The sequence below is a fragment of the Erithacus rubecula genome, assembly GCF_903797595.1.
Source record: "Erithacus rubecula genome assembly, chromosome: 25".
NCBI classification, from domain to species: domain Eukaryota; kingdom Metazoa; phylum Chordata; class Aves; order Passeriformes; family Muscicapidae; genus Erithacus; species Erithacus rubecula.
The window spans coordinates 1332320-1344330 of NC_136677.1; the positions used below are offsets into that span (position 1 = coordinate 1332320).

General features: G+C 48.6%; 1 protein-coding gene across 7 annotated transcripts in view; it reads right to left on the reverse strand.

Annotated features, from left to right (window-relative positions):
* NCAM1 (neural cell adhesion molecule 1) overlaps positions 1-12011 on the reverse strand; it is an 86359-nt gene that overhangs the window by 41599 nt on the left and 32749 nt on the right. For all 7 annotated transcript variants that reach the window (XM_079326893.1, XM_079326894.1, XM_079326892.1 and 4 more), the window contains exons 2-5: positions 2633-2707; positions 1306-1524; positions 816-959; positions 16-153 (exon numbers count right to left, since the gene is read on the reverse strand). In XM_079326893.1, the coding sequence (XP_079183019.1) occupies positions 16-153; positions 816-959; positions 1306-1524; positions 2633-2707 (576 nt within the window). The remainder of the gene's footprint in view (positions 1-15; positions 154-815; positions 960-1305; positions 1525-2632; positions 2708-12011) is intronic.

Below are 12011 nucleotides of genomic sequence, written 5' to 3' on the forward strand. Positions count from 1 at the left end.
GCCCTGAGCCCTCACCGTTCACGATGACCTGGATGTCTTTGAAGTTGATCTCCCCACGGGCCAGGATCCTCCCCTCACACCTGTAGGTGCCTTCATCTGTCTTCTTGATGCCCCTGATCTGCAGGTAGTTGTTGGACAGGACGATGAACCGCACTGCAAAGGACAAAAGCAAGGGGAGCTCGCTCCAGCTGCTCCTCTCCTCGCCCCTCCTGGGCTTGGTGGAATAAAATCTCCTTCCCCACCATGAAATGGAGCTGGATGTGCTGGAATAAACATCTGTGGAGAGCAGCCAACAGCTCTGCTGTGCTGGGCTCAGGGGGATGAACAATAAATGCTCCCACAGACTCGTTTCCATTGAGCACTCTGGGACTCATTCCTGCTGTACAAGAGCTCCAGCCACACCCGTGCCAGGTGTGGGAAACCTGCTCAGCTGGAGTCAGGGCCTCTGCCAGCCCCTCTGGACTCAGCTGGAGCACTTGGGAAGAAAAGGAAAAGTTCTTGCAAGGAGCTTTCAGCCCCTTTTCCTCTTAAAGGCTGGAGGGTGCCACAACACCCAGTTTTTCTGTCTGATGGCACTTCTTTGATCTGTATTTTTTTTCCAGCATTCCTTGGCTGATTCCAGTGCTGAAGCCTGATGGCCATTTCTGTGGGAACATCACAGCCCTGCCACTGGCTCATCACAGCAGCTGGACAACTGAATTCACATCCCATGGCTTCGTGTTGGGCACAAACTGCTTCTCCTGGTGACCACCAGCACTCAGTGTGTGAGGGAGATGGACATCTGACCCTTGAATGGACAAGAACCAAGCCCTTACCATCCTTTTTCAGGATGACATCCCTGCCTTTGTGCTTCCAGATGATGGTGGGGGGCAGTGAGCTGACCACGTCACACACAATCACGGCATCGTCCCCTTCCTTGAACTCCTGAGGGGAGGGAGCGTTCCTGAACATCAGCTTTTCTGCAAACAAGGAAAGGACAAGGTCACTGCAGCCTTCCAGCACACCTGGAGCTCCAGCCTCCAGCCAGGGGGAAGCAGGGAAACCCCCAAAATCTCCAGGAATCTCGAGTACAAAGGTCTGAGTGAATGCCCTGCCCACAGCACGCCCAGTTCCAACCCTGCGCCCACAGTGGCTGAATTCCCACTCACAACAATCATTTCTATTCCTCCTTCAGATTCCACATTCTGCTACGCACACCTGTGAGACCCTCCTGTCAAATCCTTATCCTTCCACTTTCCTCCCTCCCCTGGGAAGGTACCACAGCCTCCTCCCTGCCCCATCCATGCATGGGGAGTGCTGCCTTACGGAAAATCTTGACGTTGACGGTGGCCTCGGAGTCGCCCTCCTCGGGGCTGCTGACCACACACTTGTAGATGCCAGCGTCGTCGATGTTGGCGTTGTAGATGGTGAGGGTGGAGGAGAAGTCATCGTTGCGCACCACCGAGATGCGCTGCTGGTTCGGGCTCAGCCTCTCCCCGTTCGGGGAGAACCACGAGATGTCCTTGAACTTGGCCTCCCCTGCCACTGTGGGGGGAGAGCAGCCAGGTGAGCCAGAGCAGGTGTGCAGCACTGACAGACAGCATGTGATGGGTTGATGTGGCCAGAAATGCGGATTCTGTCCCCATCTGTTGCAGCCGGGTGGGGCACTGACCCTGATCTCCTGGCACATATTATCTGCTAATGGGCCATCTTTAAACCAGCTGGGCAGTCATCTTTACCTTTCCCATGACCCACCCTTCATCCAGGAGGTATCACCTGTTAATGGGCCATTGTTTAAAACTGGGTGTGGCAGCGATTCTTATCACTGTGGGAGATATCTCCTGTTAATGGGCCATTGTTAAAAACTGGGTGTGGCAGTGAATCTTATCACCATGGGAGATATCTCCTGTTAATGGGGCATTGTTAAAAACCAGCTGGGGCAATCATCTTTATCTTTCCCACAGCCCATCCTCCCTCCAGGAGATATCTCCTGTTCATGGCCTGTGAGTCCCAGTGCATGACTGATAAAATTCCATCATCTCGAGCCAAGCCTTTCCTACCCAGATAAAAACTGACATTTTGGACACCAAGGTACCTTCTTTCCACTGGATTCCAGAGGAAAGCCAGACCTTTCCACATCATCCCTGGACCCTCAGAGGAAACTGCACCTTCTCCAGGAGCACTGCTCCAGCTGAGCCACATCTGCCACTGCAGGAGGATGCAGCCACCATTGAATGGCACTGCTGCCACCACCCTGACTGACTGACTGTGTCAGCTTGGATTCTGACTCTGGCAGGGTTGGGATTGTTCTGTGTAATACTGCATTTCTATTTTAATTTTCCTAGTAAAGAACTGTTATTCCTAATTCCCATATCTTTGCCTGAGAGCCCCTTAATTTCAACATCATAATAATAATTTGAAGGGAGGAGGTTTACATTCTCCATTTCAAAGAGAAGCTTCTGCCTTTATTGGCAGACACCTGCCCTTCAAAGCAGGACACCCCAGTGCTGCACTGTCACAGCCCAGCCCTACATCACTGACAGACCCCACTGCTGCAGGGCTCTGACTGCCCCCACAGCAGCATTACCACCCCAGCATGGTCTGTTTCATTTTTAACTAAATGCAGATTTTAACTACTTTGGCCACCACGCACCTTGACATAGGAAGAACTTGGATTCTCCAACGCTGATCTCGCCCTGGCTCGGAACGATGTCCACTTGGAGAGCAGCTGGAGGGGAATGAGCACAGTTAGACAAGGGCTGTGGCCTCCAGCAAAAAACCTTTGACACCTTTACAATGCCCATGGAGCCCTTATTCAATTTACAGTCCAGGATAACACCTATTTTCTGATCTGAATTGCTGGTTTTAAACACCAGGAGAAGGTTTTAAATAAGAGAGGAGATTTTTAACACTCGAGGAATGTTTTAACCAAGAGAGGAAGGTTTTAAACCAGAGAGGAAGATTTTAAACACCAGAAGAAAGTTTTAAACACCGGAAGAAAGTTTTAAACACCAGAAGAAAGTTTTAAACACTAGAGAAAGGTTTTAAATGCCAGAAGAAGGTTTTCACCAAGAGAGGAAGGTTTTCATCAAGAGAGGAATATTTTAACCACCAGAGGAAGGACAGCACCCCTGCCCTCCCCATTCCCAGTTACCAGCAGCCCCTCCCAGTGCAATCCACGCAGCCCCAGTGCCCTTTTCCCCCAGCAACATCCCTGCCTCCTTCTTCATTGCATAAATTATGACCCATTAGGCAGAAAATGTAATTGGATTCTGGCTCTCCTCCAGCTATAGCTTAATTCCATGGCAGATCTGTGGCCTAACAAGCCTGGGTCAAGTTGAATTTGAGGACGCCAAAATAGGTTTTCTTTGGAAAACACCCTCTGTGTTTTCATGTAGTGCATGAAAATCCGAAAATCTCTCCCCCAGAGCAGCTAATTTTACCTCCAGACCACAGAGGCATTATTTCAGCTGCCAAGCACACCTGGGGCTGTAAGAAACAAGCACTGCTCCAGAAAGGAAAAGCTGGCTGCGTGTGCCAACGCCAACATTCCTTAGAGTGCTGGGGAACAGATGGATTGGGGGGTCAGCACTATGTGTGCAGCTCCCACAGCTGAAGGAGCACTGCCTGCCCTCATTAGGAAAGGAATACCAGGATTTTCTGAGCACATTCCTTCAGCCAACAAGCTCCCTGACACAGCATTTCTCTCCAAAAGAAGACTGGAAGCAGTAATTGGAGCTGGGATAATCCCAGTGCACTTTCCTGGTTCTCCTGTCTAGAGTTCAGCAGGTTACCCTGACAAATGCTGATAAATGTCTTGATAAATGTCCTGACAAATGGTGCTATTCCAACCCAAAACATGGGTATAAGAGCCCCAAGAACCCAGCCAAGCCTCAACTGGAAGCAGAGCTTGGGAGCTCTGAGTGCTGCAGTTCTGGCCATGGTCACACAGAGAGCTGCACATCCTGCAGGGATTTCAGGAATGGAATTTTAAAGAACCCCTGGACCTCCTGAATCATGGAAAGGAGACTAGAGAAGCAGCCCAAGGAAGGGATTCCAGAGCAGGGTGAGCTGGGAGCTAGCTGAGATCTAATTGAGTTTTAACACAAATCCAGCTCTGCTCTTCTCCCTGCTCTGTAAATGTAGCCCTGGGTCCCTACTGCTCCTGGGGCTGTTCATGCCTTTCCTTCCATCCTCAGGTGATTTCTGTGTCAGCCAGGAAGGAGAAGAAAAGCTCTGGGGGAAGCACTGAACTCTCCATCACCCCAAAATTCAGCATCTGGGCTCTACCTCACAGCTTCTGTTAGACCTGTCTGTGCCACATGAGCTACACAGAACAGGAGGAATCACACAACCAGGGAATATCTCACTGGAAATACAGCCAGAAGGGCAGGCAGGAGATCTGAGCCAGGCAGCAACACCCAGCTCTGAGATTCTCCTTTTTTGTTGGGGTTTTTTATGGTTTTTTTTTTCCTTCTGTGCATTGAAGTGCTGGGTGGATGTTAAGAGAATGAAACCTGGAAACCAGCCCTGGGAAGGCAAAACTTTTAGAAGGGAGAGAAAGGAGGAGATCCCTGGTTCTGCCTCATTCAGTCAGTGCTCCCTCTGCAAAATCACCATTAAACCCCATCCCTGGTGGAATAAAGAACAGCATTTCTGCAAAGGTTGTGCAGAGGGGCAGCAATTCCTCCACTGAACACCAGCACAGCCCCTTCCCAGCATGAAGGAGGCACAGGGGGAGCCTCCTGGGATTGTTTTTAACTCCAGAAAAGCACTTTTCAAACCCAGGGATTGTCATGAGACAGGAACTGTGACCATCAGGATATACAAATACACTTCAGAAGTGTGTCCAGCCCAGGAACAGGGTGCTCAGGTGCCCTGAGGTTGATCCCAAAAGCAAATTCCCTCCCTTTTCCATTGGGATTGGGAAGTTATTAAAGACACAAAACTGAGAAATCCCAACATTCCTTTCTGCCAGAGATGCTGAGGAGCAAAATTCTACCTGCTTTTTCCCCCCAGTGCCCCATAGCTTCTCCTGGAGGTTCTTTGGAGGATTTTGGGCAGGGTGAGGGGCTGCCCCAGCCCTGATCTGCAGACACTTTATCCTCCAGATGAAATCAGGGGCAGGAGAGCCCAGCTGTGCTTGCCCAGCAGCTCCAGCCTCACAAACTGCAGGTGACTCATGGAGCTGAGTCACCCCTGTCCCCATTTCACACCGGGACAGCCCCGCCCTGCCTGGCTGTCACCTGCATTGTCACCTGCACAAACGGGTCCCTGAACAATGGGATCCCACCAGCAATCATCCCCATCCTCACCCTCACTGTCATCACACCAACAAAGCCAGCACTGCTGATTTTAATCGCTGTTTAATCGTTAGTTTTGCTTTGCTGTGCAGGGAAATGGGGACTATTTTTTTCCACTCTTCATTTAATAGACACTGTGAGCCCATTTGTATTCTGCTTCCAACTTCAAGCAATAAAGGCCTTTTTAGCATCACATAATAACTGCATTAAAAGGCCTCTTCATAATCACACAATAACACTTTTTATAGCTCTGCCCTCCCCCATATCTTTTATCTGCTTATAAAGTTCCCCAGCCCCCAAAAAATGCTGAATAATTCCCCATTGATTAAAAAAAAAAAAAAGAAAACAACAAATTTGCTAATGCAACTTCCTGTTCATCTGTAGTTCAATATAATTAGTTTTGCATCTCAACAAAAGAAATTAACTCAAATTAAGCTGTGATTTTGGTAATAGGCAGGGAGGCTGTGTCCCTGCTGGGCTGAGGCTGAGGTTTAGGCAGGAGGCTGTACCTGGGCACTAAATAAAGTGTCATTTAAAAGTGGGGTGATTGTTGGGTACTGGCTCTGTGCTGCCCAAACTGCAAAGGTGCCACACCAGGAACAGAAATCTGGGTGCTCACACTGCTGTGGCTCCACAAAAGGGATTTCTGGAGCATTAAATACACTGAATTATGGATTTACTGTGGGGTTCTATTCCCCCAGATAAATGGGAGCTCATCCTTCCCTTCCCACAGAACCACTGCTCCTCTCCAGACCCCACCACTGACCCCAAAAGGTCCCAGCTGGAGTCTGGGAAGGAAATAAGGACTGAAATCCTTCTGGCCTCAGCTCACTCCAGCCTGGGGTGATCCCAGCCTGGGATCCCTGGGATGTGTCCAGGCTGCAGCTCCTCTGAGAGGCCAAACCCAGTTCCAGGGGCTCTGAGCCCAGGGGGAATTTGGGGGGTTTTGCCTTGGAGGGTGTCTCCAGCAGGAGGAACCCCTGTGCTCCTGTCACAGGTAATGATGCAACAATGCTCAGAGAAAACTCAAAATAAAATTAAAAAAAAAAATTGGAAATAAAGCACAGCATGATGAATTCAGCTGTGACTGAATCCTTGACTCCATCCTCACAGGCTGCACCTTTAATTTCCTTCATTTCTACCCACGATTCACCAATTAAACTCAATTCCAGAAATAAAACCCATCAGGAAAGAAACATCTCGTGGATGTGATGGCCAGAGCTGGAGGAGCCAGGGCAGGATTTGCAGAGCAGAGCAGCTTATGGCCAAAGCCCTCGGGATTTAATACACAACAAAGGCTTAACAAGACAAAGACAAGGCTCCTGCACACGGGCACTCCATTAAAAACCCGCTGATGCTCAGGAGGAGGAGGAGGAGCAGCTGGGATTGATCCCAGCTGGGCTGCGCATCCAATCCCTCCCGTCGCCATGGCAACCACTCCCTAAATCTGCCAGGACCCGAGCAGGGCACTGCAGGGATGGCAGCTCAGCCTCTGGCAGGACCAGCCCGGAATGGGGATCAGAGGGGTGCTGCTCCCCCTGCTCCTGAGCCCCCGGGCAGGGAGCACCCTGCCTGCACCCCAAAACCAATCCCAAACCCAGGGGGCTGGGGGGGCTCAGCCCAATCCCAAACCCAACCCCAAACCTAATCCCAAACCCACAGGACACTGGGGAAGGACTCAGCCCAATCCCAAACCCAACCCCAAACTCATAGAGGGATCTAGGAAAGGGCTCAGCCCAATCCCAAACCCAACCCCAAACTCATAGAGGGGCCTAGGAAAGGGCTCAACCCAATCCCAAACCCAACCCCAAACCTAATCCCAAACCCACAGGACACTGGGGAAGGACTCAGCCCAATCCCAAACCCAACCCCAAACTCATAGAGGGATCTAGGAAAGGGCTCAGCCCAATCCCAAACCCAACCCCAAACTCATAGAGGGGTCTAGGAAAGGGCTCAGCCCAATCCCAAACCCAACCCCAAACTCATAGAGGGGTCTAGGAAAGGGCTCAGCTCAATCCCAAACCTAATCCCAAAGTCAATCCCAAACCCAACCCCAAACTCATAGAGGGGTCTAGGAAAGGGCTCAGCCCAATCCCAAACCCAACCCCAAACTCATAGAGGGGTCTAGGAAAGGGCTCAGCTCAATCCCAAACCTAATCCCAAAGTCAATCCCAAACCCAACCCCAAACTCATAGAGGGGTCTAGGAAAGGTCTCAACCCAATCCCAAACCCAACCCCAAACTCATAGAGGGGTCTAGGAAAGGGCTCAGCCCAATCCCAAACCTAATCCCAAACCCACAGAGCATTGGGGAAGGACTCAGCCCAATCCCAAAGCTAATCCCAAACTCATAGAGGGGTCTAGGAAAGGTCTCAGCCCAATCCCAAACCCAACCCCAAAGCCAGCCCCAAACCCACAGGGCATTGGGGAAGGACTCAGCCCAATCCTAAACCCAATTCCAAACCCACAGAGGGATTTGGGGAAGGACTCAGCTCTGGCACAGCAGCCCTGAGCCAGGGGAGCTCTGGCCCTGGCTCCAGCCACCCTTTAATGCTCTGCCCACTCCAGGGGGTGAAAATCCCCATTTCCAGTAGGACCTGCTGGATGCTGGGGGTGGGAGAAGGGCAATTCACCCACTGCTGTGAAGAAACCAACAAAATTCAAATTATTCTATCCAACAGCACAGTGAGGAACCTCAGCCCTGTGGGTCTCACCCAACACACCCTGCAAGGGACAGGGGGTGTCAAAAATCCCCCAAATCCAGCCAAAACCCACGTGCACCCAGCCAGCTCTTCCCTCTGCAGATCCCTGGGAATATTCCCAAGGGCAGGGAAAGCTGTGCTTGGCCAAGCAGCTGAAATCAGGCAGCTGTGGCAGCACAAAAACCCAGGCAGGGAATTCAGAGAAGCTTCTCCTCTGCTGCATTTCAGCCAGGATTATTCTGCTGCTGAACAAAGTGACAGGTCCAAGCTGATGCAGGGAATCTGTGCAGGGAAAAGGGAATAATTCCAATTATGTCCACGCTCTGACCTCATCCTCCTCATGTACCAGAGCTGCTTTTAAATTTTAAATGACCACAAGGCACATCAAAAAGTGATACTGATAACTCCTGTTCCTACAGAAATTTATGAATCACAGTAAAACTTCCCAGACATGTCAGTATTTTAACATGGAACACAATTTTATGCCTCTTTTGATGACATTCTTGATAAAAGCTTTTTATTGCTATGGATCATAAAACTAATAGTCCTATTTACCACAGCAAATATTTTCATTCACCTGAGGAAGGGTAAACCAGGATGCTTTATAGAGCCATTAAATCAGAGTATGGACAATTTTAATTAAAAACCAAGCAAGTTACAATGTTCTGCAGAAAGAGAAACCTGGGTGGGTGACACTGAGTTGTGGGGAGAAGCTGAAGAAGATGAACAAAACACCTTTTGCATTTTAAAACAATTCTTCCCTGACCTTTTATAGGTGCTGGTTTAGTTCAGGGGGAGTTTTCAGCAATGGTTAAAAGCTGAACCAGGATGCAAAGCCTGAAATTCAGGGTCTGCTCCACAGAAATCACAAACTCCAGCAGAACATTCCCTGCAGGAAGGCACAGCCCAGCTCCAGCACATTCATCCCATCCCACACTGCAGAATAATTTCTCCCTTTGCCTACCACAGCTTCACACTGGAATTCTCAGGAGGAAAATAAACCTCTCTCTTCTATTCCAGTCAAAAGGAAGAGGAGAGAAAACATGGAATGCAGTTTTTATCTCTTTTCTCTGTTTCCAAAGAGGTCAAACCACACAGAATCAGAGCCTTGAATTGCTGCTGTTGAAGCACCACTGGGTGTAAATGCACAAAAAGTGGATTTTGGACCCAGTGCTCAAGCAGGAGGTGGAAGTTTCTGAGCAGAGACTTGGCTGATGATGGAAAATCCATCTCCAAGGCAGCCAGGCTGTGGTTTTGAGATGCTCTAGGAGGGAAGAGACTCTTCAAGCTCATCCAGCTCCACCTTCCACTGTCCCAGGCTGCTCTGGACAACCCCACCCTGCCAGGAGAGGGCTTATTCCCAAAATCCCATCCCACTATATCCTCTGGCAGTGGGAAAACATCAAATATTCCACCTGCTTTTACAGCCTCCTGTGCATTGTGGCTCACAGAAGTGCTTTGGAGACACTACTGCAGATTTCAGTAGTTTAAATTCATATCTGGAGCTGTCTTCTGCCAAGTGCAAAGTGTCAGAAATCAATAGTTTATTTAATGTGCCAATTAATCTTTCATAGCTGGTGGGACCTGGTGGTAGCTGAGTATCACTGGATAGTTTAGAGTGAGCTGGAAATCACAGACTTAGCCTGATTCTTCTATAACAGGAATCACCAATGCTGCCTCACACTAAACATGAAACTGTCTCGTTTTCTCTTGCCATGTGAGCTGCCAAAGAGATTTCATTAATAAATTAACTGATATTAAAAACATGGGGAGGCTGCTTCACTGAACAAAGCCACATGGGGAGAGCAGGAGGCACAAGGAGGTGAAACAACAAGAGCACATGTCAGAATTTACCATTTTTATTGGTTTTTAGACAAAGAAATCCACCTCAGCCCATGGCCACACAGGGCAGAGCATGGAGATGTTTCTGGGAATTCGGGGGCTTGCTGAAAACATCAGTGCCTCTGGAAATACCACTGGAGTTTGTGGGTGACTTCCCAAGTGTGTGTTAATTGCAAGACCTTTTGCAAGCACCACACTGAGAAAACCTCCAGAATATCACCAGGACTATTAAGAATCATGAACAGCATCCACTGAATAAAAACTGAAATATTATTGCAATGAAAACAGAAGGGAAAAGACTGGGAAGAACAACGTGCTAATAAACTGTCCTATTTGCTCAGCAAGCAGAGGAACCAAAAATCCCTTCAGGCAAGAGAGAACTGAGCTTGATTTCAACTCCCTGGCTGGCAGAATAAAGCCAAGGTAAAGGCAATAAATCAGAGCCACTGCTCATTCAGCACACTGCACACAACAGTTTACACAACCCCGAATTCAGACATCACTTACAGCTCCAGAAACTCCAAAATAAGTGATGCCAAGGGAGAAACAAAAGGAATCTGAAGCCAGCCAGGGTATCCAAAGGCCTCAAGCATCAGCTGTGAGTGACAGGATAAACACTCCCCAGATTGCCAGGAGCCAGGAAAGGCTCCATCCACTCTCCTCCTGGAAACCCAGGGGGAATTCAGCCCAGCAAACACCAGAAATTTAATCACTGCAGCTCATAAGTTATGCAAGGCAGACAAAGAACGTTTCAGCTGAGCATTTGTGCTCTAAAATTAAAGAGAACTGTCAAGAGTTCAGCTCTGAACCTCTCCTGGTCTCTACAAGAAATAACTTACTCCTACTTGCAGGAATTTACTCCATGTAAGCAACAAAGAAAATCTCCAGTGAACCCCAAACACAACTGGATTTTCACACCTGTCCCCATGCAGTAAAGTATTTTATCCTGTATTTTACAGGATAGAGGGAAAATTCAAGAAAAGGGAACCAGGCTCCTGCTGCTGGGTGCTTGAAAACCCCAACAAAATAAAGAAGGGAAGGCACACACAGAGATTCATCTTCTCCACACAGATCCAAACACAAATATGGCTCAGGGTTGGTTCCTTTATTATTTTAGTGCCATATTCTGATTTCCATCTCCTCAGAGCATTGGTCTCTCAGGGTTTGGCTGAAGTCAGAGCAGTGGCCTCAGGCCCCACGTGCCCAGCATATTTAATTTATGCTGCACACAGAAAACAGCCCCTCAAAAGGAGCCCTGCAGGAGGAAAATAATGGGTGCAGCTCAAATTCAGAGAGCACAGCCCAGCCCTGCCAGACCAAGGCTGCCTTGCTTTAAACCCAGAAAGGATTTTAATCTGTGCTAAAACCACGACCAAAATGTGAGGGAAGCACCACACACACCACCCCAGAATTTTGCTTTTCTCCCAGCTTTGCATTCTGCTGCACTCCCATTTTTTCTGTCTCCTCCACAACTTCTCCTCAGCAGAGAAATATCAGAACAATTTGGACCCACTGCTGACAGAAAAAGCTTGCAACTAGTGGCACAACAATTAAACAGAAAGAGCTAATAAAACTGAGTGTTAACCACGATTTTCAGAATACTGGGGTGCAAATTAAAGGTCAAAGGCAGGATCCCTCCAATGAAGTTTTTCTCCTTTATGTCCCAGTCTGAGGTTTCTCCTTTGTCCCCATATCACCCCAGAGGGACATGAGGTGGTTCAAACCCTGGTTCTCCCTGAAGCAGCCAAAGAGAGATTGCAGGAGATGGTTTTCTCTTGTTCCAAGGATTGTTTATTGTTTCTTGTCTCAGGGACTTTTTGCCTGGCCAGCAGGGTCTGCTCAGCCTGGCATCCATGGTGGAATCTGCCTGCTGAAGGCAGGGCTGATCTTAGACAGTTTGTACTACATATTACATGTTTACAACAATTTTCCCAATACAATACAATTTTATTAAATAGTCCAGCCCTGACCCCATCCAATCCAAGAGTGCCAACGTGTCACCCAAAATGGATAACAGGGAGAAGAAGGAGGAAAAGGTGTCCACCCCCCAAATTCTCCATCTTGGCCACATGTCCCTTATCATAAACATTCAAAAAAACCTATTTATCTACGTTCTAACAATCTCATTTACACTTTACTAATTCTGGCGGCTTGTTTGTTTTCCCTCTGTGTTGATAATTTCCCCCA